Source organism: Botryllus schlosseri, chromosome 15 (assembly GCF_051294905.1).
Source record: "Botryllus schlosseri isolate E-star chromosome 15, Bs_hap1, whole genome shotgun sequence".
NCBI lineage: Eukaryota > Metazoa > Chordata > Ascidiacea > Stolidobranchia > Styelidae > Botryllus > Botryllus schlosseri.
Genome location: NC_137250.1, coordinates 20,246,020 through 20,273,100, shown reverse-complemented (window position 1 = coordinate 20,273,100; position 27,081 = coordinate 20,246,020). Strand labels below are relative to the sequence as shown.

At 40.7% G+C, this 27,081-nt stretch overlaps 4 protein-coding genes and 1 long non-coding RNA gene across 6 annotated transcripts in view; 3 read left to right on the top strand and 2 right to left on the bottom strand.

Annotated features, from left to right (window-relative positions):
- Positions 1–27,081, top strand: part of LOC145457449 (epithelial membrane protein 2-like) — a 417,463-nt gene that overhangs the window by 341,861 nt on the left and 48,521 nt on the right. The window lies entirely within an intron of this gene.
- Positions 1–27,081, top strand: part of LOC145457454 (uncharacterized) — a 63,382-nt gene that overhangs the window by 5,601 nt on the left and 30,700 nt on the right. The window lies entirely within an intron of this gene.
- LOC145457996 (uncharacterized) lies at positions 831–1,956 on the bottom strand. The gene is made up of 2 exons (XM_080336283.1): positions 1,744–1,956; positions 831–1,180 (listed from the first exon to the last, which is right to left on the bottom strand). The coding sequence occupies exons 1-2, from the start codon at positions 1,881–1,883 to the stop codon at positions 982–984; spliced, it is 339 nt and encodes a 112-aa protein (XP_080192409.1). The 5' UTR covers positions 1,884–1,956; the 3' UTR covers positions 831–981.
- On the top strand, positions 8,206–20,280 carry LOC145457995 (uncharacterized). 2 transcript variants are annotated; one of them, XR_013921045.1, is made up of 4 exons: positions 8,206–9,407; positions 9,470–9,646; positions 13,874–16,321; positions 17,663–20,280. XR_013921045.1 is itself a non-coding variant. In XM_080336282.1 (3 exons), the coding sequence occupies exons 1-3, from the start codon at positions 9,317–9,319 to the stop codon at positions 14,170–14,172; spliced, it is 567 nt and encodes a 188-aa protein (XP_080192408.1). In that variant the 5' UTR covers positions 8,206–9,316; the 3' UTR covers positions 14,173–17,519. The 2 variants fall into 2 exon arrangements, 1 of the variants encoding a protein (XP_080192408.1); XM_080336282.1 differs by lacking the exon at positions 17,663–20,280 and having other exon boundaries at positions 13,874–17,519.
- Positions 21,931–25,858, bottom strand: LOC145457993 (aquaporin-8-like). Its single transcript, XM_080336279.1, has 6 exons — positions 25,591–25,858; positions 25,101–25,211; positions 23,445–23,571; positions 23,188–23,381; positions 22,974–23,114; positions 21,931–22,688 (listed from the first exon to the last, which is right to left on the bottom strand). The coding sequence occupies exons 1-6, from the start codon at positions 25,758–25,760 to the stop codon at positions 22,553–22,555; spliced, it is 879 nt and encodes a 292-aa protein (XP_080192405.1). The 5' UTR covers positions 25,761–25,858; the 3' UTR covers positions 21,931–22,552.

The following is a 27,081-nucleotide window of genomic DNA, read 5'->3' as shown; positions in this document are numbered from 1 at the left end:
GCTGAACGCTACGCGAGAATTTCTGAATGCCGGTTATGGCTTGGCACGACCTCGATTACATCAACACAGATCCCACGCTTTGGAAGCATATGGACTATGGAGCATACCATAGTACGGTTAACTCTTCTTTACTATCGACAAAGATGGCGCTAAGAGAAGTAGTCCTTCTGTAGGCTACAGGTTTTCTCTTGCTTTTGTGATTTACTTGATAATTTTAAATTTCAGTCCAAGTCCTCTTCACTTTAATATGTTTTAAATTACGTTCCTTTACTTATGTATTATCGAGCGTTGACCCTATGGATAAGCAAAGGCTGTCTCTAAAGTAGTATAGTCAATATTTGCATAGATACTCATGAAGGTTTACTCACGCTCCGTGATTTACTAGTGATTTGAATTTCAGTCCAAGTCCTCTTCATTTCAATATGTTTCAAATTGTATCTTTTTACGTCCGTATGAGTAGTAAATACGTTTTTGGTACTCTGACCCCATAAGCCCTACTGAATTCGCGATACAAAGCGTGGGGGTTGTAGGTCCCGGTGTTGTGGTCACTGAGTAGAGACTGGAAATCTCGTCGCTTCGTAGCATCGATATAAATATTCCGGATCAAGTGTAGAGCACTCGCAGTCTTACTAAATGTCCAAACTGCTTTATTGACTAGAGATTTTACATTCTTTTATTTTATGCTTCTATCTAAAATCTATATACTGAGCCCGAACTTATACGTTTTCCTAGTCATGCTCAAGTGTCCCTTCCTTTTTTCGAGAATTGTCACGCGCCCGGCAAACGTGCATTCCAACACAACCGCGTACGCGAACAAACGGAACAGACGATATGGTCATATTGCTATGTATATGTTCATTTATAGAGATCAGTACAATGCAACTTCAAATCACAACAGTGGTATGGAACATTGACCGGGCCGGGCCGAAATGAGTTAAATGGCCTCTCTCTCGCTCATGTAACGTCGATTATTTATGCCGTCTAACAATGAGCGTATGCGTTCCCGGTATATATCTGCATGGAGTTCCGGGTTGTATCAGTAGACGGCTGGTTCACGTCTAAGAAAGTTGGCACGGAAGTATCACCATCACTCCACAGACAGTCAGTGCCAGATCGTCCCGCACCGATGTAAACGGGGACGGGTCCGATAGTGGATGAGTGCAGTTTGATCATCAGATCCCTGTGAACGAAAAGATATGTTGGTTCTAAATAATTTATGAGCGCAGTATTGGAGCGGAACAACTTCGAAATTGGCACGAAGGCATCATACATCGTAGTGGTTGTCATCACTGTTTCAGCAAATTAATTAATCACTGTTTTATAGCTCAGTGGTGACAGCGCTGAGTCGCTGACAAGAGGTAACGGGTTCATTTTTCAAGGTTGGATTTGTTATATCGTCTCAGGTATAATGCATATAGTCACTATTATCGACCAGCAGAAAGTCATACGCTCAATACAATCTTTAATCATGGCTACCTATTTCTGCTCGCAGAAACACATTGGGTCTGTGAAGTTCCGCCTATACGTCGAAATCGGAGTCACACCATTTACAACAGACTCAGACTCCGACTCCAGCTATATCTGTTTCCCCAAGTCCGACTCTGACTTCAAAGGGTGTCGCATGCATTTAACGGAACTCAGACTCCCGTGCCCTGCTTTTAACGCGGTTAACAAGGATTCAATATGACACCGGGTTTTTGTAACCAAGCCTGCACCTGATAGCAATGAGAGCACATTTCTTACATTCTGATTTCATCATCCCTCAAGCCGGCAGAAGCCAAACGGGCACCTTCTTGTTGGCATCCAGTCGTCGCGTAATCATAGTCACCGTAGGGCCCACTGACCACAATAGTCGTAGCAATTCGCCGCACGGTACCATCCATCCGACAGGAAACCCACTAAATTCATTTGAATACGTGAATACTTGCAGGCGTTTCCATCGCGATCGATTAGGATCACAGTAAGTAGATACACTATTAACCATGTCTAGGAATATACCGTTCTCCGATAATTGCAATTACAATTAGGCTTATTTCAGTAACTGAAGGCTATTTTAATTTTAATGCAGTGGTAGTACGCGGTAGTCCCCGTATTAAAATCAATAAATGTGATGATCAATCGCGCGCAGCGCGAAAAAAAATCATGTACCATAATTATCCCCAAAAATAATGTTGTTATGTTGATTTACAAAAAAAGTTAAGAGCCTACGTCAAGCCTTCAAAATCCCGGACAATTTGGGCATATTTTAGAAATTCCTCCCGGACGCAAGTTTGAACAGTGAAATTCCGGACGTATGGCAACCCTAGCCTAATGTTAATGATCATTGTAGTCGAAAAACAGCATGAACACCACAAACAACAACAACTAAACCAGCTCGGATTCGTGGTACGCGCACTCACTTGTTACGATTCATTCATTTCCAGGTACATTTCTACTGATCGCATGTGCTGTACTGGCATGATGATGATATTCCTTTCAGTGTTCTTAGACCCCATTTGGCACCTCCGTAATGACCAAGCCCCGAACTACTGCCATCTCCGGCTAAGCAAATTTGCGTGGTCACCATCTTACAGATGCATTGTGGGTAGTAGGCTGGACGACTTAGTACAGGCGCTTATGGAAAAACGTCCAGTTTTAAAATATATTTGATTCGTATTGGGTTTGTAGTATTTTATACGAATGGAGCTTTGAATGAATAATCATCGTAACATTCAGGATTTGTTTCAGCCCAATATCTCGTGTTTATATCTGTGTTATCTGTGTATTTCGACATGTCGAAGACATCTCGTTTTGGTGGTGGTGTTTGTTGCGCCTATGGGTGCAGTAAAAGGCAGAAAAAGATATCCACGGAGTCATATATGAGAAGTAATAGCGATGAAGAGTCTTTGGTAAAGCGTCGGCATCCAAGAACATTTCACCGGTGAGTGAATGGCAGAATATGCAGGGCAGCAAGACTATCTTTGAAGAATCAGTTTCTATTTTTAATATCTCCTGACCATCACAGTCAATCAATGTCCAGATAAGCCACAGCATTATTGAATAGGCCATGTTAAAGTGTCATTATACCTTAGTGCCTTTATCACAATTACTTGGATAAGGCGATTGCCATGGTATTAACAATTTGACTTGGGTATAATACCGTTTATCCTGAGGGAGTTTTCTGATGCTGTCTTGTTACTCCTTACCTTCAGTTTCAGGTCACCGTATATGCAATGATACAAATACACATTGCAGTTTGCTTTTATTACTAATGTTGGATAGCAACAAACTGGCATATTTTACGTGTACAGAAATAACCAAGCTGTCAAAAGATGTATAATGCCAGTTCAGTTATCTTTCAGATATATGTATCTATAGGAAGTAAGAGCATCTACGATTGCGAGCTTGAAGTTATTATCGGAGCGTGCCTCGGAATTACCTATCCTGGATTCATCAAAATCTTCATATACTGCATTGGAGCTGATGTGAATGCTGTAACTGCCAGCTACGTGGTGGCTGTGAATATTGCTGAAGACATGGGGTGATTACTTTATGAATGTAATCGATTGCGATTACGATTACTTCGGAATCACGCGATTACGATTACGATTACGATTACAGCAAAATCAGGAAGTAGTCGATTACGATTACGATTGCTTTGGAAAAGTAATCACGATTACTCACGATTACATTTGTTTTGCTTCTTAGGACTATAACCTTAAATGATACATTGGAAGACAATACAAGGATTGCGATGAAAAGGCTTAATGAGATATCAACTCTCTTCATACATCATGCGTCATTTGCTTATTACGTCATAATATACCAATTGCCCAACTTTATAGTGGATGATTTATCGCATCCAACGATTTGCATTATTGCCAGGTCTTTACCTGCCGCACCCCAAATTCCTTAATAGGGTGGGGAGCGTGCTCGAAGGAGACTCAAAAGTATTTCGTAAACCAACATAAATTATAGAGTATTTTCGAGAATTTAATTAATTCTTAAAAATGTTTTTCGAGCTTTGCGATTCAAATGTCTCCAGTACAGGGGTCACCAACGCGGACCAAATGAGTCGCCCGCGGTCGCTGTAGCAAATATCCAAATGAGAGATTTGAAAGTTGAAGCTGGTATCATATGAGCAGCAGTTGAACATGGGTCGGCCGACCCCAGAGAAGATACGAACGCAGTCGCTAGGGGCATTGCTTGTCTTCGCCCACGCGGCGGCTCAACGGGAATCTATAGTTAATATTCCCGAGTCTCGACGCGGAGATTGGCGCTTCGGCGCGCACTGCAGCAACGCAACTGAACCCGGAGGAGCTGGTGTGAGTCCCGGCGAGTGAGAGTTTTTTTTGTTCTTGGTAAGGGGCGGAAACCCGGCCCAGTGCTCTGATTGTCTTACTCTAAGTGGAGAAATCCAACTGAACACGGATAAACGGCGGGAGTAAGTGGCAACCCGTCGGTCGTCGCAATAATCAGTACACACTACAAAAGAAGTAGCTTTTTGTTTCAAAACGGTTGGTGACCCCTGCTCCAGTAGATAGCTGGGTTTGAAATGCATACCTCTTCCCCTCAAGAAAAAACATGCATTGGCTATTTTATGGGAACAGGCATTTCGGAGCCGGTCATTACCGCGCCACGATCCCACAACACACCAAAAGACATATGCAGTTTCGGCCAACACGCAACTCCACGGGATGTGATACCAAAGAAATACCTTGGCCGATACTTAGGGTATTCGTCCATTGTCAATAGCCGCGCTGGGTGGGCGTGACTAATAACTCCTGTCCTTCCAATCTGGGCCCACAATGCAAATGCCACCCGGCGCATCCACAAAGGAATAAAGCCATGACAATTTGTGTGTGCGTCTCACAAAACATATTCTTTTAGTCTGCTACGTTTGGGCGAGTACAATATCTTTTGATTATACAACAGACTGGAGGTCGCGAATTAACAATATACAATAAAGTAATTATAACAACATACGAGATGCTATGATTATGAATTACGTGCCCCAGCTCTACAGGTAAATCTGACACTCGGGGCTGAGAGAGGTTATAAATGAATAGTAATATAATGCAATTACCAATATTATTGATTAAATTCAGTTTTGAAAATTGACCAACGGTTGGACAGGGGGACGAATTGCTGTTTTGGCTGAATTGGTGATTCTAGCTACAACCCACGCTAACATGTCAGGCTATATAAGCGGATGGTTATGGCGGCAGGTCCAAATGCTAAGTAACGAACTGTGAAATAACGATTGACGCCCGTTTCAAGTATAGTTATATGAGAATAAGATATAGTGAACATAGAAATTCTGCCTTCAACTTAATACATATACTGCGAGCTGCTATTACGAGAAACGGCTAAGCACGGCTCGGTTACGATATATATCAGCAGCTGTTTATTTGTAATGCTTCGTTGTGGAAACTGCAATGTTTTATTCGACGAGTACAAAATTCCGAATCTTCATCGGGTGCACGTGCGTACGTAGGCCACCTACTCGCCAAGCAGCAACGGTAAACTGCGTTTAACTAAGCACAACCAAACATCAATACAAAAGTTACTATTTGAAACTCTAGGCAGAGTGGTGATCAATATCCTGCTGCGAGGTAGGGGCTTCTGTAGTGTATTGATAACCTGATATACACCACGGGGGGTGTTCTTACAAGCACACTACAATGTCCATCGCATGTCTGTTTACTATGTGTGGATACTTCTTACGCAATGACGAGCGGAGCTGATACTTCTGACGTAATAATGAGTCAGTGGCGTTTGAAAACAGACGTTTGTGCTATCGCTAACGTGGTGTATTATCTCATTCTTGTTCACGAATATTCAGTTTATGTCATAGTCCTTGTACAAACAAAAAGTAATCGTTCTTTCACAAAAAAATCGATTAGATATGGGAAGTAGTCGATTACGATTACGATTACTTCGGATTTTTTTCGAATGTAATCGATTGCGATTACGATTACTTCGAAATGCTGTAATCGTCGTAATCGATTACGATTACTAATCGCGATTACCCCATGTCTGGACTCGAGTCCGAGTCCAAGTCCTTGTGTTGACTGCTCAGTTTCCAGTTGAAAGTCTTAAAACCCACCTTTGTAACTCTGTTTGGTGATATCGAATGGTTCGCATTGATAATATACTAATTTCCTTACTTTTAGCAGTTTTTGGTTGCATTTTCAAGTACCAGTACCATTAGATGAAATCCCAATAGCGTGGTTACTTTACTATATTCTTCGAAATTACAATGAAATGTCGGTCTTGGCCGTCTGAGTCTCCAGTCATATGACTTGGTTCGAGTCATGCGCAATGACTCGAGTCCGAGTCGAGTCAATACACATGATTGATTCGTGTCGAGTCGATGAGTCATTTCCGTATTTTGAGAAAATGACTCGAGTCATTACAACCCTGGAAATTAGCCCACAGATATGGAATTGCATACTGGTATTTAGGATTTTTATACGCGTACGAGAGCAGCTACAATTAAATATTCGCGATGGATACACTCATAAAGTATTGCAAAGTTCAAGTTGTTACCCTTCGAAGAATGGGATTAGGAGTTGCATTTGAAAAAGGATTTTCAAACTTTAGCCGGATTAGGATCGCAGTATTATAGCGTTTTTGTGAAGTAGGACGACTGGAGGGCGAAACCTCCACGTTGCGAGGGAAGGCAAAATGACTGCTCAATACGAATATGAACGCAATTCTCCTGCTCTCAGCTGATCGAGATTGACGTAACGTATAGTCGTTTACAGTAACACCGTTTCATATTCATCGTGCTATGACATGACGTGGCAATACTATGTTGTTTGTGATGTGCATAAATACGCGGAGTGCATATGTTTCGCGCATTGAGATTATAAGTACTCAGTAATAAGTACGGACAGAGACGATTACATAACCAAACATCTGAAACGAACCTACTCGCCGTCACGTGAGAATTTGAGCATAAAAACTCCAAGCCTGATTGTTTTAACCAGCAAGCGTGTTTGACAGCTAGCAAATATTATTATTCTATAGATCCGCAGCGTTTCGAATGCAAATAACTTGGGAAGGTAAGTTGATAGCTTTAAATGAATTTCCGTTTCGCAGGGTTGCCTTGCGCAGGGTTGCGTTTTGATAGCATACCGTTTACGATCACAATATAATATATTATGCGAGCGCATTCGCTCATACGCTACACACTATACAAGTTGACGAAGTTGTCTATAGCAAATAGCATGTAATCTCTCAGTACATCATAATTCGTGAGAAAAGAACGTCCTGTAGACGTCAAGAGCAGTATCAGTGATTCAACGGTCGGTGAACATTTGGAATTTCCCGCCACGCCGAAGTATTGTTTCGGTCTACGTAGGCTGTGAATGACTATCGTAATTGAAAACAACATTTCCATAGATTTTTCAACTACCGATCCTTAATGTATTTAAATGAAAATGCCAAGCAGCACAATTTGACTTGGAGGAGCAAATATACGCACGCATAAAAATATCAAGAATTGAATGTCCCAATTTGAACTCAGTCGCATAAAAGTGGGAAATCGAAATATTATGCTTTCACACGCAAACACAAAGTGATTCTCGTATCTGGCTCAAACTTTCTGTACTGGTCGCGCCCATGTTCGAGGCATAAACAGACTAGTCGTGAATTTTCGTTATGCAAAAGTCGTGCAAACACCGAAAAGTCGTGTATGCAAAGACCAAGCTAAGTTATTTTGTACTAAATGTAAAAAGAGATATTTCAAAATTCATGACCACTGTCTTCAAAAATTGCGGACAAGTAATTATACGTCTTAATAGCCGTGATCATTGTTCGTATCACACGTGTAAGCCAGGGGTCTCATACTCAAACGTGCTCACGGGCCAATTTCAAAAATTTTGGTGTCACCTCCGGCCCCAGCATCAATAGGGGTATTTTATATCATTCCAATTCGGCTTTACATGACGGGATCGGGGCCCACGATATCGTAGGCCTCGAAGGGATATATATCCAAGTTGAAGTCTAAGTGGCCTTGCAACATAACTACCTGAGTAAGTAAGTACTGCAGGTAGCCTACACATTACCGACCACTTCTGCATACGTGCGACCCGCGAAGACGTGTGAATGCGTCTGTTAAGCCCGCCTACTAAAAGTTTGTCTAGCCCTTAGGCCTACATACCGGATATCAAATACTGTGTTTTCGTTTTTGCATTGCTATTGTTGCTGCTGCTGTCCTTGCCTAATGAACCTAGCAGTATGCAGAGGCGACCCGAAATATATGCAAGCAACCTTATTATTGACCGAATTCATTGATTAATTTTGAAAAATTTTCGCGTTGCGCGCCGCTACGTCTTGCACGCGAGAAGAGTCTTCAGGGCATATAATTGTTATTGATGTTGATGCGTATTATTAATATTATTGTTTTCCCCGTGACCTAATCCAGTTCGCTCCTATCGGAAGACTAAAAAAAGGATCATCGACATTCAAGTGACCCGCGCAATAGTTCGTAAATTTCATGTAGCCCTTTGGCTGAAAAGGTTGGCCACCCCTGAATTAGAGCCTCACGTTACGGATTCGAAAAGCAGAGGAAAATAATGCGCCCCGTATAGAAATATACCAACTAGGAATCGTGAACACATCACTATACCGACAATCCTGACGTGAGGTCAATAAACATAATGCAGCAAAGTGACTAATAACAATCGGCCCACCCGATGATGCATCATCATTTATAAGTTGCCCTAAATTTTCGAAAACACCCCCTCCATCCACTCTACCGGCGAATCTGATCACATCCATGAGCTGAGAAAGGATAAATGTTTTATTTCAATATGTAAAATTACTAATGATAATCACGAAATTCATTAGTAAATTTGAAAAAAACTTTCGCGCTTCGGGCGACAATGTATATACAGTCCCGTGATTAACCATTGACCAGTGTGACCGATTTCGGTGCGTATGGCAAGCCTATATGATTAAACAGATTAGTCAGGAGTTCACCAGAAATGGACATAAACACTCTAACATGGGAATTTGGCGTTCAGTTATATAGTTCATTACGACTATGCCATGAAATGCGGCCTTATGGGCTACATGAGTATAGTCGAAAAGCGGCCGTGAATGGCAAAAAGGTTGACCAACGTTTTCGGGGGCCTGACCAAGCACTGTTTCGGCTCTGGTGCGACGTGCGTACAATAATCATTTTCTCTGTAATGTATTGACACTAGCGTTAGCATGTTATACTGAGATAAATAACTAGCTGTGAGACATTTTGTAAATCTAATTGGCAAGTCTACCGCGTCCGGTTTTGCTGCGAATTCGTCGAAAGGACTCATAACTACTCAGAATGGGATTTTTCGTATCGAAACTGCAAGACGCTGTTGAATATTTTCGCGAAAGTCCGGTCAGGGTATTGTTTCTAGGCCTTAACGGAGCAGGTAAGCAGATACAGGGTCTGTGCACTCATTACTAACTTACGAATACTGAATCTGCGTTCTAGGGAAAACAGCAATCCTGTACAGATTAAAATTGAATGAGCTCATCACTATGCCCCCAACGATGGGCATCAACGTCGAAATTGTATCTCCTTGCGAAGATCTGACTATGGCAGTGTGGGATGTCGGTTTAAACGCACAAGCGCGACCTATCTTAAAGCATTATTGCCCAGGTCAAGATGGTGAGTGACGAAACGAAAAACCTATCCAGTCGGGTATAAGCATGCCAATGTATAGGATGAGTGTTAGTCAGGGAAATCTAGACTTGATATCCCTGGTGTAAGTGTAGAGATGACTCGTGTAACTTGACTTAACTTGAACTCGAATCATGAGAAACATGAAATGACTTCTGAATGGGATTGAAACTTATGAATCACAGTTATCGAGTCATCGAATATATAGCTGCGCACTTCGTAAAGCATTCCAAACCTCTGAGTCACTCTGAAAAGTGATCTTGTCATCTATACTGTAATCATTTTCAACTGGATTCCATTGCCAGTTACATATCAATACGATTAATTTCCTCAACAACGACTTCTCAGACAAAACAGCTCTGCAAAACGATGAACTGACGTCTTAAAGGCTTTGACTCATAATATAGTGTCACTACAACCACGGATAAATTAATTAATTCCTAAGTGCTGGTCGTTCTGCACTTCATAATTTCTGCGGTATCGAGGTCACGCTATAGCCATTATAGTCACTTCGAAGTGAAAGGCATTGTATACCCCGCAAATAACGCCACATTTCTCTTGAAAAAACCTTAAGATTACAATGGATGTGAATTCCAGTAATCGTGCTGCTTGATAATTGCCAACTTCAATTTCTCTCAGAGTCATACTCCGCCAGCAAAAGAGCCACATGTCAGATATATGACCCGATATGTGACATGGTAACCGTTATATACGCACACCCTCAATCCACGCAATTTCGAATAATGCAAACGACCTATTTTCAACGTATAAGCAACCACTTATTTGCAGTGTTGGGATGACTCGAGTCATGACTTGACTCGAGTCAGACTCGAGTCACCTTTTTCATGTGACTAGACTTGACTCGAGCAGACATGGGGTGATTACTTCATGAATGTAATCGATTGCGATTACGATTACTTCTGAATCACGCGATTACGATTACGATTACGATTACAGCAAAATCGGGAAGTAGTCGATTACGATTACGATTACATTGGAAAAGTAATCACGATTACTCACGATTACATTTATTTTGCATCGTAGTAGTTATATTGGAAGACAATACATGGATTGCGCTGGAAAGGCCCAATGATATAACAACTGTCTTTAAAAAAGATGGGAGATTTCCTTGTTACGTCATAATGTACCCATTGCCCATTTCATAGAGGACGGTTTATCGCACCCAATGATTTGCATTCTTGCCAGGTCCATAACTGCCGCACCCTCAATTCCGCAATAGGGTGGGGAGCGTGGTTGGAGGGGACTCAAAAGTATTTTCGTAAACCAACATAAATTATAGAGTATTTTCGAGAGATTTCATCAACTTTGAATTTCTCTTTGAGCTTTGCGATTTAAATGTTTCTAGATAGCTTGATTTCGAAATGCATACGTCTCCCCTTCAAGAAATAAAGCAGGCATAATTCATAGTAATAGGCATTTAGGTGCCAGTCAATACCGCTCCTCGACACATCAAAAGACATATGCAGTTTCAGCCAACATGAGACTCCACGAAGTGTGCTATTAAAGAAAGACATTGGCCAAAACTTAGGGTATGTGTCCAACTGTCCATTGTTAATGGCCGCGCTAGGTGGGCGTGACAAACAGTTCATTCCTTCTTATCTGAGCCCATGGTGAAAATGCCACCCGGGCACCCACAGACCATTAGACATGACAATTTGTGTGTGCTTCTCACGCAAGTTTTTCTATTAATCTGCTGTTTGGGCCACTACAATCAACATCTTTTGGCTAGATGACAGACCGGAGGTCACAAATTAACAACATACAATAAAGTAATTATTGCAAGATACCAGATGTTATGCTTATGAATCACGCCCCCGCCCCCCCCCCCCGCCCCGCTCTTCAGGCAAATCTGACCATCGGGCATATAATGCACTTACCAATATTATTGACGAAATTAAATCTTCAACTTCAAAATTGACTACCCTGATTCTAGCTACAACCCACGCCAACAAGGTATTAAGCCAATGGCTATGCCGACAGGTCAAAATGTTCAGTAAAGAATTGTGAAATAGCGATTGGCGCCCGTTTTGAGAAGAATAATATGAGAATAACAGAAAGTGAACATAAAATTCTGCCTTCAACTTAGTGCAGATTATGTAATGCAAGCTGCCGTTACGAGAAACGGCAAAACACCGGCCCAGTTATGATATATATCAGCAGCTGTTGATCTTAATGCTTCGTTGTGGAAAACGTAATGTTTTATTTGACGAGTACAAAATATTAAACCTTTGTCTGCTGTACGTTCGTACCATATAGGCCTATTGCTCGTCAAGCAGCAACGGTGAAACTGCATTTAACTATAGAATTAGAACTATTACATTCTATAGTTTAACTAAGCATAACCAAACATCGATACAAAAGTTGCTATTTTAACTTAGGCATAGAGGTGATTATGATTAATTATCCTGATGCGAGGTAGTGGCGTCTGAAATGTATTGATAAACCAATGTACAGCACGGTGGGTTTTCTTACAATCACACTAATTTACATCGAATATCTATTTACTATGTGTGGACAGTGGACACTTCCTACGCAAAGACGAGCAAAGCTAATAGGCTACCTCTGACGTAATAATGAGCAGTGGCATTTGAAAATCAGACGGCTATGCTCTCAATAACTGGTATAATACCTCTTCCTTGTTCACGAGTGTTCGGTTTATGTCACAGTCCTTGTACAAATAAAAAGTAATCGTTCTTTCTCAAAAAAATCGATTAAATATGGGAAGTAGTCGATTACGATTACGATTACTTCGGGATTTTTTCGAATGTAATCGATTGCGATTACGATTACTTGAAAATGCTGTAATCGTCGTAATCGATTACGATTACTAATCGTGATTACCCCATGTCTGGACTCGAGTCACTTTGCTAAAATGACTTGACTTGACTTGACTCGGCGTATTAGAAATGTGGATTGACTCGTGACTCGGAGCAAAATTCTCGAGTCAATTTCAAGTCATCGAGTAATCGGCGTCGATAAAAATAAGTGTATCTTGCATATGTTCGGATTTTTCGCGAAACGCTGGTAGAACCCGTGAGAGCGACCAATAATTCAATGATCGTGCGTTTTACTGGGACTCCATTGTTCTCTCACAAATAAATTGACCACAAACGAAGTGATCGAAGCTTACGTTGTCGTAAACTAGTAGTAAAGTAATTTAATAGCAAAATATCTATTTCTGTTCTCTGTTCTCCGTTCTTACCTTAACCAAACCTCTTGTTTTATTGAAATTGACAGACTCGAATTGTATCATATCAATATGTATAAATGGGTAATGTATTGCATCTTATCAATTCGTTTATCTATTCTCTATTTTGGCTGGCAGTTCTACGTATAGGCCTACGTGAGCGATACAGCGCCTTTTTGCGTGTATATTTAACTCCATATTCGTTCATCGGTTCAGCATCAATGACCACTCAATCTGTAATTCAGAAATCTAGAAAAATGCTATGACGTAATCATGGTTCATACTTCGAAAAGGCAACTTGACTTGAATTGTGACTTGATTCGTGACATGACTTGACTTGACTCGACTTGACTCGAGTCACCTCCAAAAATCGAGTGACTTGACTTGACTCGAGTCACCTTCGAAAATCGATTGACTTGACTTGACTCGAGTCAAAATGTGCAATGACTCGAAAGGACTCGTGACTCGAACGTAGTGACTTGATCCCAACACTGCTTATTTGTGATGATTTGATACGCCTACATTATATTATAGTCATTATTTGAAGAATTCAAAATTCTCAGCTCTTTGATTAGTTAGTTAAAAGCGGGACATATTATGTTGTCCTATGGCATGCTATTCGTCTCTGAGCAGCAATGTTCAATCTGAGTTTACATTGTGAGAATAACTACTATCCAATCATCAGTTTGAAAAATAGCGATAGGCTCGAGATGTACGATTTAGTAACGAAAATATGAGTTGCATTAACATCTGGTGACCGAAACCTCAGATACCGAAAGTCAGACTTCCTAAGACCTAGGTTTTATGAATATCTTGACTCTGCCAACTCGAAATTCACTTTCAATTCTACACTGTATACTGTATAGGCTACATACTTCCATAGGAGTAGAACCGAGATTCACGATTACTTACGCAAATTTATTTATATGGTGCTCAAGGATCTTCAAGTCATGTAAAGATGAACCACATTGATGAAAGTATATGTTTAGGCCTATCTATTCTTTCAGGTTTCGTTTTTGTTTTTGATTCGAACGACCTGACGGGATTAGAAGAGGCGCGCGAGATATTTGATTCTATTTTGGAAAGCGAAGCGTGGGACGATGTACCTTTGGTGGTGCTCGCCAATAAGCAAGATCTTGTGGACTACGAGACGATTCCCGCCATTGCAGAAGGGTTAAAGTTATACGAACTGAAGAGACATTGGCATATTCAACCCTGCAGTGCCGCGACGGGAGACGGCATTTTCGAGGGCATGCGAAAACTAGGCTGCATGATCCAGGAATATCAGAAAAGGAAACTGCGGTAGAATTATTTTCGTAAAGCGAACGAGGTGACGAGTAGCGTCATGGCGAGCAGAGTATGTGGTACAGTTGCGACGGTTGAAACACCAATGGTCGCGGATTCGAGTCTGACCGTGGTCAACTCCAGAATCCATATGGCTTGGAGTTTTGTCCGTAGCAGAGTGAAAGATCAAGCTAAATCACACGGGTTGGGAGTTGACTATTGGAAATATTTCGCGCTCGAATCGCGTAAACGACCACACGACTAATTACCGATCTAATAAATATATATGCTACATTGAGGATCGAATCAAGGTTGTTTTAACAATCGGGTAAAGGCTCAGGCCTATCGAGCTCGAGCGCAATGTACACTGTACAGCAGTGGTCGGGAACCTTTTTTGTATGAAGAGCCATATTGGCCCTATTTTTTCCATCTCAACTCCCAAAGAGCCATACATGTCAATAACCTGTTACGTCACAATCGAAAATTCGTGACGTCGTGGTAGCACTAATTCGAACTCACTACATGGAATTCTCCGTGTGCGCCATATTTCATCTGTAAAAACTGGTATTTATTGTTCGAAAATAAAACTCGAAACGAGAGGTAAAGCACAGACGGGCCAAGCCTCAACATTGATTACGCAAATCATCGTAAGTAGCTTAGAATTTATTATAACCGATATTAATCGAATGTGACTGTCACACTGATTCCGAAAATCTAAATACTTATCGACTTCTTAATTCTCAAAGTCTTCGGCGGTAATATAACGTTGCGCTACACGCATACAATTTATCGCCAGTACTACACAGAGCTATAGGCCTACTTACCAATCAAGAACGTGTATTGCGATGGCGTTGTTTGTAATTCGAGTTAGTAATTGTGAATTTCACATCCAAAACAGTTCATTTCGCGCCGTAGATCAGGAAGACAATGTGTATTTAAAAACTGCGTTTTGAAATGGGCGTCGCCATATCTGCTATGCTCTTTGATTAATCAACGTATCGCACAATTCAAGATTTCGAGTCGGGTTCATAGAATTCGCGAGTGATATTGGCCGCCGGCGTGACAGTAACTTAAATTTGATGATTTTGAAAAGAGGGGGTCCGAGCCTCTAAACCTGGAGACGGCATTGTCTTTACCTCTCAAAGACATGGTTATACGGCCACGAGAATGATTATTCTGGCCGTGATGAAAATTTAACAACAAGTCGTTGAAATATTGATCAATTCAGTACAAAAATGAATATTTGGCAAAGAGCCATATCTTATACCCAAAAGAGCCATATATGGCTCGCGAGCCATAGGTTCCCGACCACTGCTGTACAGTGTACAGTAGGCCTACACATCCCGAATCCATCATTTCGATTGGCGATACGGGGAAGGTAATTGTATTGGGTTTTGTTTCAATGATTTGTGTAGCTATTAAATCAACTAAGAATGTGGCAGGGACCTTTTCTCACATTGAATTTAGTTCGCTAAAATGTAGGGAATACTGCACCCAGGTAACGTTGTACATATGAGGTTAACAATTAACGGTATATCATCAGTTATGGTACGGTGAAGAAGTATCCTGACGATTCAATTTTGTAACTCTCAAATACAAGAATATTTAGTTAATTGTTTTGGACAAAAAGTGTCAGAGTTTCTTTCATGTACAAAAAGATCTCAAGAGTGGCGCAGTACCCCTTTCTCCGATTTCGACACGCTATGCGCTGTACGATCAAATATATACAATACCTAGTCCGACACAGTTAGTTTAAAATACCCCTATCTAGCGGGACGGAAGTGTGTTAAGGGAGGATTTGCGATCTAAAAGTATACGCGCATGATGCATGCAATGCATGTAATCAGTTTTATTAAACCACTGCATTTATGAAAAACATATAGCAAACATCGACTGTATATTTCGCGAGGAACGCGACGAAAAATTGCAGGGACGAAAATTTCCGAGACTTGATACATTTTGTCGAATGTAAATTTGCAAAATGGCTCAGGGATATTATAGAACTATTGTTCAAATCTGATATATAATGATCTGTCCCTATAGAACTACAACACCTTCGACACCACTACGACACCGGCTAGTCCCATATGGGAACCAAGCGCATTGACCCACCCTTCATTATGTGCTTTATGAACATTGAACATTACCTTACGTTACATTTGTACAGGGCCGTAACTGCCGCACCCCAAACCCCCCAATTGGGGGGGCCGAGCTCGAAGGGGGCCCAAAATTATTTCGTGAATTACCATAAATTATAGAGTATTTTTTGGAAATTTGTGGAACTTTATCAAAAATTTTTCGCGCTGCGCGCGATTTCAGGTTGCCAAATATTTTGATTATTGGGTACTCTTCCCCGAAGAAAAAATACGCAACATTTGTAGAAATGGGCATATCGGCGTTGGCTATTGCCGCGCCACGACGCACCAAGACATAAAGTTTTAGGCCATGTAATATGCGACTCCAAGAAGTGTGCCAGAACGATCGCCGGCGAGAAAACCTTGGCCGAAAGGGACTGCCCTTATAATGACCGAAAACTTCGTAATATATAGGCATACAAAATACACATAGGTTTAATTGACTGGCGCTGAATGTTTCTGTCTTGGCAATCTGAACCTCACAAGACAAATACCATCCCGCAGGGAAAAATTATATGGCAGCGAAGAAATACCAATTTGAAATCGTGTGAACTTTTAGTTTAGTACGCTTGGCCGATTCTATATTTTTTGATAGACAGGAGGTCACGAAATAACATCATGTAACGAAGTCATACCAACGGGTCCGCCCACCCGAATATGTTTAATTATTATTTACGGACTCTACAGTTTCGAAGACACCTCACTTAGCTATCCAGGTAAATATGAGTAGATAGGACAATAAATTCATAACAATATATATGCAATTACCGCCCTTATTAACCGATTTATCATGACTTATCAAAAATTTGCGCACCTGGCTCGCTGGCTCGCTGGCTCACGAAACAGTACCACTATAATTTCGTTGAAAAAGCGAACAGCGTGATGGGGGCCGGTTTATCACCTTATGGAAGCCCATGACTAAAGTTATTTTTGGGGGGTGGGGGCGTGACGAAGTGTTGTTTCGTTCTTGGCAACGGGTATACACCCGGAGATGTTAAATTATTATTGAGGGTTCCTACCTTTTCAAACACCCCTCACTCAGCTCTACCGGTAAATCCGATTACGTGAGCAGAGAGCGGGTAAAATCTAACAGCAATATATATGCAATTCCCGATCATATTGACCGATTCAGTCATCGAATTATAAAAATTTCTCGCGCTTTGCGCGTTCAGGCGAGACAAACTGACACACAGAGTGGACAGCCAATGTAGAGGATAAGTAGCGGGAAACAGCGGACAGGTTGAGGGGGATCAGGGGGCAAAACCCCCCAGAAGTTAGGTTAATCAGCCTATGGGGGGCCCAAGGCGAAGGTTTTTTTTTTTTTGGGGGGGGGGGGGCTGATGAAGTGCTGTTACGGCCCTGCATTTGTAGACACAGAGCAATGGTAATGGTGAAATTTCGGTGTTTTCGCTTGTCAATACCTAGCTTGGCATATATTTTCTTGCTCGGGTGTAGTGCTAAGTACTATATTCACTTATATATTATGATGCCTAAGCAATAAACAAATATTGATACAGTATCTGAAATTATTATATTCGACGAAATTTGTGAGCACATAGGGCAGTTTTGATTATTTCTGTTGGTTTGTTTCTCGTATAGGTATACCTATGATAAAACAATGGTATCTGTATCCGAACTCTATATCGCTATTAGCTATGCAGGGCTTTTCAACCTGTGTGACGGTTCGCACTTGTGCGAATGAAAAAAATGGTAGTGCGAATGACGAAGGTGGTGCGAACGGTGCGAATGAAAATCAAGGATGAGTGCGAATGAAAATCGTGAATCATAATTGTCAATTTCTGACCTGGAAAAATTCAAATAAACCTTATAGAAAATTCAGTGTAACTTTTGTTGTTGCGACGCAATTGTAAAAACTTGTTAACTTACGACCTACCACTAATCATAGCTCTCACAAGTCGTAGTGAATTAATATTTTCGCACTATAATTATTACGTAACCAAATGTCTGGTTTGGAAGCTCGTGTAGTGTAAGACATACAGTTTATCAGCCCGTCTGAGCCTGCGACTGGCTGGAAAAAGGACGTCAAATTGACTTTCTGCTTTCTTTCGCTAAACAATCATCATACTTTCGTAATAACTGTTCGATAAGTGCGAGGATAGTATAGTAAATACCATCATTACAAACTCACATTTGCAAGTTACTGTAACGCAAATTTTTACCCCTTCAAGGGTTATTAAGGCCCAAAGGGTATAATCTGGGTCGACCCGGTGCCAGAGCTATCTGTTAATATGTATGCAATATGTGTGGATTTTATTGCAAAAGATCCTGGGATAGTTTTTACAAATCCAAGTTGGGTGCTGTAGCTAATAAGCGAGACACGTAGAAAATATGGCTTTATCATGAATTGTCATGATAAGATTTGTCCGACTGTACGGATGCTGGATGACCAAACCATTCAATATGGATATGCTCCGTTTTCGGCGCGGAATAGTCCCGTTTTTGCAATCTGAGTAGACGGTAGTTCAACACGCTGAGGAATTTAATTCACCCTAATTTGAAATTGCGTGCGTCGGACATATTTTGTATGTATTCCAACACTTAGGTATGGGAATTCTGAAGTCGACCTAGGTTGGACTTACACCCGCAACCCATTGGTGTTGCAGCCGCGGATTATACCACTGCGCCAACTCGCCACTAGAATTGCGGTGTGCGCGCTCTGTATGTCATACATGTCCGTAAAATCGTAGCATGCAACTGTAATATTAAAAATGAATTCCTTCTCTTGGGTAAGGCTCGGGTCGCGAGATGCCACAAAAACTCAGATTTTGAAGGTAGTCTAAAAAGCTTCTTTGACGTTATTAAACTGTTATGATTCTCAAGTTAGATTGAACCAAAGAGCAGAACACACAGTATCGTGAGTTTATTTGCTCTTCCCACATACTCGCGAGACAGAAAACGGGAAATCGAAAAGAAATTTGGAGCAACGTATCATGTAGGGCTGGGCACAATGATTCGAGTACTCGAATCTGAATCGAGTATTAATTTTAATGATTCGAGTCGAGTAGTAAAAGACCATTTTTTCGAGTACTGAAATTATACGCTTATCGCCAGTGAAAGTCAATTTATCAACGAGAATATAGTCTCTATGCTAATTTTCACTGTTGAAGCATTGAAACGTTATGGGCGGTATCGTATTATACGCAACATATAGTACGAAACTACGCACGTTGCTGAACGTAGCGCATTTCTGAAGTCATGATTATCGCACAACATTGTCACCAAGTGTAATGAAATCGGTGTGGTCGAAAAAATACCAAAGCATCATGTCTGAGACGGGTATCAGGCATTATATTCTTTGTGGTGGCATAAACGGTACATATTTGAACTTGGACGTATTACATTATGTTATGACGTCATAATGGATGATACTCGATTACTCGACTCGACTCGAAGCATATTGAGTGATTCAGAATCGAATCACTCAAGTACTCGATTTTGCCCACCCCTAATCATGAGTTAGCGAGCTCTAATTTGCCTATTCTCCGTGATCGTTTGGATCTTATTTTCCAAGACACAAAGCAAAAGCCTCAACACAAACAAGTGGGTTTTCACCCCACCCTTTCGACATACCGAAGCCTCCTAGACCTTTTTATCAGCTCTCAAAATCGATTTCTTCGAGCAAGCACTGTTCACTCATGAAAAATACGTTGTATTTTGGATTGGAGTGCAGAACAGATTTTAAGACCTGGCCATCCCAAGCACTAGTACACGTTCCTGTATAAAGCGTATAACAACTTGTTTAGCCGAGAAGGATTTTAGTGAAATAGTTGAAATGAAAACGACCGAAAATAGTAGCCTTTTAATGAGACACTTGATAGCTTAAGATACATAGTAGCCAATTTGTTTCACATTTGAACAAATAAATGTTGTATTGTCATCTTCTTTTTGTATAACAGTTTTCGGTAAGTTTGTGCGAATGAAATTTATTTTACAAAAAAAGTGCGAATGAAGCTCAAAAAGGTTGAAAAGCACTGAGCTATACCATAATCATCGAATTCAACCCATTGCTGGCATATGTCGATTTTTTTATTTTGACCAGGGGCGGGCAACTTCTCCAGTCGACGGGCCGGGTGCAGAAAAATTAAGTACTTGGCGGGCTGGGTAGCTGAATCGATACATTATTCGCCCATTTATCCACATATACAAGGAATAAATCGCATGTAATGAATGTATTGTAACGACAGCAATGTCATTTCAAAGTCATTTCTCGCCGATAATGACGAATACAATGTGGATTTGTGAACACCATTGTCATACAGGCGCCGACATGTCTGCTTATCTCTGATCAATCAACGCAATCCTTAATTAAGCTTTCAAGGCGTTCGATAAGCCTGGTACCCCAGATTTACCAAGATATCAATTCATTAGGGTTGATACATCGTAAATGCCGATAATGCAAGTCTCCTCGCTTCTACGAACTTACGCGTAAGCTCCACCCTCGCACGCATTCTCGGTAATGGTTTTCTCGGTAATGGTATACAACCATTGGTATAGAACCCCGCGGCTCACCACCCTCGCACGCATTCTCGGTAATGGTTTTCTCGGTATTGGTATAGAGCCCCGCGGCTCACTACGTCAAATTTTAGTGACTGTATGTTATTATTTGCGTGTGTGCGCAGCGTGTGACGTAGGGTTCTATACCAATACCGAGAAAACCATTACCGAGAACGGCCAATGCCAAGAATCTAACTTACTGAGAAAGCGTTGTCGAGAAATTTATATCTCAGAATCGACAACGAATGTGGCAAAGCCGTCATGCATATGCGCACGACTTGTATATAATCTATACATGCATTACATGCCTGCATTGCATACATTGCATTATCGGTAATGTCCATTCTCGGTGGTGTCCATTCTCGGTAATGGCTTCCTCGGTAATGTTTTTATCGGTATTGACCGGACACTAGCCGGGGCGGGTCACATTATCAACCAAGACGGGAAACTGTCCGCGGGCCGGACAAAATCCTGTCGCGGGCCGTATGTTGCTCGCCTCTGATTTTGACGGTGGATTCAAGCCTTTTTTGTCGAAATGCAGTACCAGCATCACTGGACGGTTGATAGCCGGCTGCGTTTCTTTCTACTCTTTACTCTGTTGTTTCTCCATCAGCGTTCTTTTCACTAGTAGGCCTATAACCATTATTTTTGTTATTAATTTATTTATGACGTGGGTAACAGCTTCCAACGTATTGTAGAAAGACTTCGGTATCCAATTAATCCAGTTGCGGGTGCCACTATGGATCGTATCCGTTCAAAATGTATTATTGTATTTTGATTGCGATTCTTGTAGCAATAGGAATAGGACTGTCTGCGCATGAGTTCTGATACTTTGATATTCGTCAGTTGGTATCAAGCATGAATATGAAAAAAAAACGCACGAGGCAATCCTAAATCAATGTCGTGTGCCTCCAAGGCGATTTTCAAGTTACTGTTAGTGCTAGCAGCGTACTACGCTCGTCACAAAACGCAACAAACTGCCATGATATCTGTGGGGCCCTACTGTCTGGTGACTATAGGGGTTTCGCTCCATTATGACTATACTTGCGATAAAGAAACACATTCTGGGCAGACCCAAACAATTTTGGCGTAACTTCGGTAAAAGGGATAAAGAAAAAGAGGCTATACAGTTCGCGATATGAATATATATATTAGCTCAAATAGCAAGACTATAACAGACTAAAGATTTAATCAATTCCATAATGATGCAATTGGCTAGAAATGATCTCGTGACTCACCAAGCAGTGAACCATGTCTTAGCCATTATAAACCACTCGATCATTATAGAGTAGGGGGCTTTAAGCTATGGACCATGACGCTGTTTTCAGTGGTCCACAGAGTTTGCATGGTATATAGTCTAGCTTGTAATAACGTACTCGTTTACAAGATGTTTTAGATGACCCTGTAACTGGTTATGAACCGTTACGGATCTTAAACTAGACTAGGCGAAAGTGACTGATAACCATTTTGTTAGTGATCATCTTCCCGTGCCAACGCCGTATTTCTCCTAATTTAATGGGCCATAATCAAGAAAGGCTGAGAAACAGTTATAAAGGCTATATTCACGTTCTTATGCGACCTATTCATATATCGGCTGTTCAATTCTGTGTAGAATTGGCTAGACAGTAACCTTATCTATAGGACGTACTATAGTGAGTAGGTTAGTATTCCCATATGATGCAACATGGATTTAGCATGGAAAATGAGACACACCCCGAGAGGAGTGATAACACACGATAACAGCATAGCGGATCATGCGACGGCTGTGCTTTGCTTGACACCGTTGCCTTCGTATTTTTCGTCTCTACTTGTTGGCGACGTTCTTGAATCCGCAATTTTGTTTCCGATTTTCATGATCCAAACTTTTTCATGCGTGGCGAAAAAGCATCTGTAAATGTCGACACTTAAGCTTACCACCTCCACGGCTATATATACGGTTGAAATGTACGACATTTTCTCAAGAAGTATAAATATGAACTTTAGTTCGCATCGCATTTTATCATTAATAATGACATGGTGTCGTTGAATACTCTCGAACCTTAGCGGACTACGGCCTAACAAATACGATAGTTCAAAAATCCACACTGAAAGAAGGAATTATCCTTACGTAGGCCTACTGCCCGTAAGGATAGAGTGTTTCGTTGCGAAATTCGACTAATTTTATCCATCAAACCTGTAGATTATGGCGAAGACAATTGCCCCGAGAATGTCACCGACCCACCAAACCCAATGGTATCTCCAGGTATCTCCCCCAAGAACGATTGCTGGGCCGATTGCACGTGCCGCATTCAGACCCCCTGCTCCAACCCAGCGCCTGGAATACACAGGTTACAGGTTACGAGGTTACGACTATACCCGCGATTCGGACATAACTCAATCTGTCATACCCTGCTAGGATTCCTTGGAATACAGTGATTCCTATCGCTAATGCACCAGTCGATTGGTCGTATGTCTTGTCCCCAACCATCACGTTTGTGAAAAAACACATGATACCCGTGGTCACCACTTCGCAGGCTATAATGGCGGATATATTGGCATCCTTCGAGATTAGGAACGGCCCAATATTGTCGCCCTTGATTCCCTACAAAATGCAATGCAATAATAAAGAAGGGAGCATGATGAGATTTCGAAACAGCTAGCTTACCTGAGCTATAAGTGCGCCGAGTGCCGATCCCAATATTTGCATGATGATGTACGGGATATATAACCAAGGATTGAGATGTCCGGAAATTAACAGGCATGTAGATATCGCCGGGTTGAAGTTGATGACACTGTTAATATAAGTCATATTTACTGAGCAAGTTCATCTCGAAAAACGATTGATGACCGTACTTATGAGAGTACAGGCAAGGTGTAACAGAGTGCAATGATGATTTGCAAAAGCGCATGCATAGTAGGGATGTTCAAAAATGACTTTTTTTCCTCAAATTGTACTGGCTACTTGATAAAATTGCTAGGTTACCTAATTAAAGGCTGTACACCAGATTTGGTTCAATTCCAACCAATAGCCGCATCGCTACGAGAGAAGAAAATTATTTATTTATTATTATATAAAAATAAATTTTGATTTAAAAAAAAAATTCTGTTTACCCCATGAAATTGTTAGGTTGTCTATAGAAACGATGCTCAATTCCAACAGTGGAAGCGAAGGTATTGTCGAAAAATTTGGATTTGAATAAAACAGTACTTACGGTGGCAAGTTCTTTAAATAATTATTATAGTTATGCCCACCGTAAATATTATGATTTGAAATCTCGAATTTTGAACATCAATAACTTCGTTTCTATTAGTGCGAATTGAGTCAAATTCGTTGTTCGTCTGTTTTTCATACAATCTAACGATTTCATTGGGTAGCCGGTAAAATTTGAAAAAAAATATTTATTTTTATTGAATAAGTTCTTTTATAGCAATACCACAATAGATTGGAATTGAGCCGAAATTGGTGTGCAGGTTTTTTTAGGTAACATAACAATTTTCTCAAGTAGCTAGTACAATTTGAAAGAAAAAGTCATTTTTGAACACCCCTTAAGGTATAGCGAAAGGATGCAAGGCATGAGCTATGGCAGTGGTTCCCAACCGGTGGGGAATTCAATGGTTTCTGGTGGGGAATAGACGCACTTGTTAAACATTATATACATAGTAAGTAGTCTACATATATACGGAGACATATGTGCGATTACCGTTACAAGTTAACTGCTCTCGAATGCATGTATCGAAAAGTATATTGCCTGTTGTTCACAAAAGCTAATTTTCGCATAACAACAGCAAAATTCGCATTGATTGTGAGGAAAACTGTGGTGTTTTTTATATTATCTTTCGTTGAAATGTTTCATTTGTTGAATATCATCTGCTTTCGTTACTCTTTTCCAATAGCAAGTCCCTGCTAAACGTCTGGCCAAGGGGCCTTTTTAAAGGGTATATAGGAGTTTTGGGTAGTGGGAATGAAGACTCGGAATAAATCTGAAGTGGGGGTTGAAGACAAAAAGGTTGGGAACCACTGAGCTAGGGAGATAATAATGATTTATCTAACTATATCTTACATTGATGCGAATGTTGTCGAAAAAATATAGAATTAGCAGAAAGTTATTATTTCGATACAATAAATGGAATAAATATGGAATATCCTGCATATATATATAATATACAGTCCACGTTACAGTTCGCAGTACCGCAGTGACTTTGCGAGATTGGTGGTGCGAGTTTGCAAGATGTATTTTTAGCAAGCAAGGTCCTATAAGTCGAAACACACGCATTGGTGTTGTTACTATATGATATGGATATGGGGAAGCCATGGTCCTACCAAATCTTCCAGAATAGTACAATGAACATCCAGACGGCAAATCCTGCTTGAAATGCTGGAACCAAGGCGGATGTCAGGTAATCGGCTTTCCATTCATCAGGGTGTATGGTCCTGAATGAAATTCACTGAGTTAAAATTAATCTTTCGATGTGCATGCCTATTGATGACGAGTAAAGCCACTAATGTTCCTACAGAATATACTGCGATTAATACTACTCCAAGAATTTTAAATCTGCATAATCGTTTCTTGGTTATTTTAAATGTCAATGTTGCTGCTATATGACGTCTAGTACTACCCGTGTTATCAACGCGCTAAATAGATTACTGTGTACGCTAATTATAAAAAGAGGAGCAATAAATTCCTTGAACACCGCCATACACACACCTGCAAACTTGGTGATGTATGAACTGATTCGTATCTATCAACGATAATATGTATTGATGTGCTATATATATATCTTTATATGAAGACGGTTTCCCCACGAATTACCTGTTTAGTGATTCAAATCGTAGGTTATCAGTTGGCGGAACATACATCGATCCCCAAAAGGTGTGCATAACCATGGTGAAAAATTCAGCCAGAAGTGGTATCACAACTTTAGACAATATATCACTGCTGCTCGAATCTTTGTAAAGTTGATGCAATGATTTCCCTGCCATGATCGTCCTCCTTTTACTGATGAGAGCAGCACCGAGTATACTTTTCCAACTGCTATGCTTCACAACTGCACAGTTATCCACAACACTCCATTAAATAGCTGGAACACGAATGTTTTTTGTTGTTGTTATGTATTATGGTAAATGTAACTCTCCCATCCATCGAATCAAAATAATAACAATAATAATGATTGAGAAATCACACAATTCCGACTTTCGTATCGTCTATTCCTCTCCATGCCGATGTTATATAGAACTTTTCGTGACAACTGCTATTGAAATGAATGTTGTTATCATTTATATTATCTGTAAACTGTTGTTTGATATGTGTTTACAAGTAACAATATAAATACAAATGCATGTCAGCTGGCCGCAATCTGCATCATACGGGGTATACTAAGCCGAAATACTTTCGTCGTAACGTATCATTTCACACTTGCGTCCAATGGACGAGTAGCTGATCCGGAGCATACACGCCAAAATCTGATTATGATTCACGGATTACAATCGTAACTGTACTTTGAATTTCAGAATTTACGACGGAATTATAGATTTACGTTGACCTAAATCACGCGCAGAAGATGGACAAAATAGAGTGCGCTTCACATCTATAACTTCACCAAGTAGATACGGGATTAATCACGGAAGCGTTTGCGTTAATACCCAGCACTCAACGATTACTGTGACTGATGTCTCTATATGTGCAATCTAAAGCCAGGTGGTCGCCAGAGTTGGCGACTATATAGGGTTGGGCAAAATCGAGTAACCTGGTGATTCGATGCCAGAAGTCCAACGCACTTGAATATTTATGACGTTATGACAGTATGGGTGACGTGGAACGACCAAACATGTACCTTTTAGAAATGAAATATTTCCAGTTAGAGTTACACATCACATAGATAATTCGGTATTATTTCGATGATATCTATTTCGTTGCGCTTTGTGAGAATGTTTCGCATTGCGCACTCAGAGATATGTCGTTTCCACTAACGCGTGTTGCGTTGATGGATATATGTTTTGGATGCTGGTTGCCATCAAAACAAAAATCAATTTAAAACAAACATGTTTAAAACATGGCCCTTGTTATAGACATGACGTCACGAATTCTTACTTGTGACGCCACAGTGGATTGACATTGACAGTTGAACATATAGGATTAATATGGCTCGTTCGACGCAAAAGGCTTTCGACCACTGTCATTGCCAGACCAAAAATATCTTTAACCATGCCTAGATCGTTATGTAGCATTTTTACGGTTGGTGGTCATCATCAGAACACCCATTCCATACCAATGATATTTATCTATATGATACAACTGTCGAAT

Bases quoted from the DNA above. Each gene is read 5' to 3' on its own strand.
- LOC145457996 (XM_080336283.1), bottom strand. From the start codon at position 1,883: ATGGATGGTACCGTGCGGCGAATTGCTACGACTATTGTGGTCAGTGGG. The intron at 1,181-1,743 runs GTAAGAAATGTG...TTTCGTTCACAG, and splicing joins AGGGATGATGAAATCAGAAT to GGATCTGATGATCAAACTGC.
- LOC145457995 (XM_080336282.1), top strand. From the start codon at position 9,317: ATGGGATTTTTCGTATCGAAACTGCAAGACGCTGTTGAATATTTTCGC. The intron at 9,408-9,469 runs GTAAGCAGATAC...TCTGCGTTCTAG, and splicing joins TCTAGGCCTTAACGGAGCAG to GGAAAACAGCAATCCTGTAC. The intron at 9,647-13,873 runs GTGAGTGACGAA...CTATTCTTTCAG, and splicing joins TTATTGCCCAGGTCAAGATG to GTTTCGTTTTTGTTTTTGAT.
- LOC145457993 (XM_080336279.1), bottom strand. From the start codon at position 25,760: ATGGCAGGGAAATCATTGCATCAACTTTACAAAGATTCGAGCAGCAGT. The intron at 23,572-25,100 runs GTAGGACCATGG...TTATATTAACAG, and splicing joins GTACTATTCTGGAAGATTTG to TGTCATCAACTTCAACCCGG. The intron at 23,115-23,187 runs GTATGACAGATT...TGTGTATTCCAG, and splicing joins TTCCAAGGAATCCTAGCAGG to GCGCTGGGTTGGAGCAGGGG.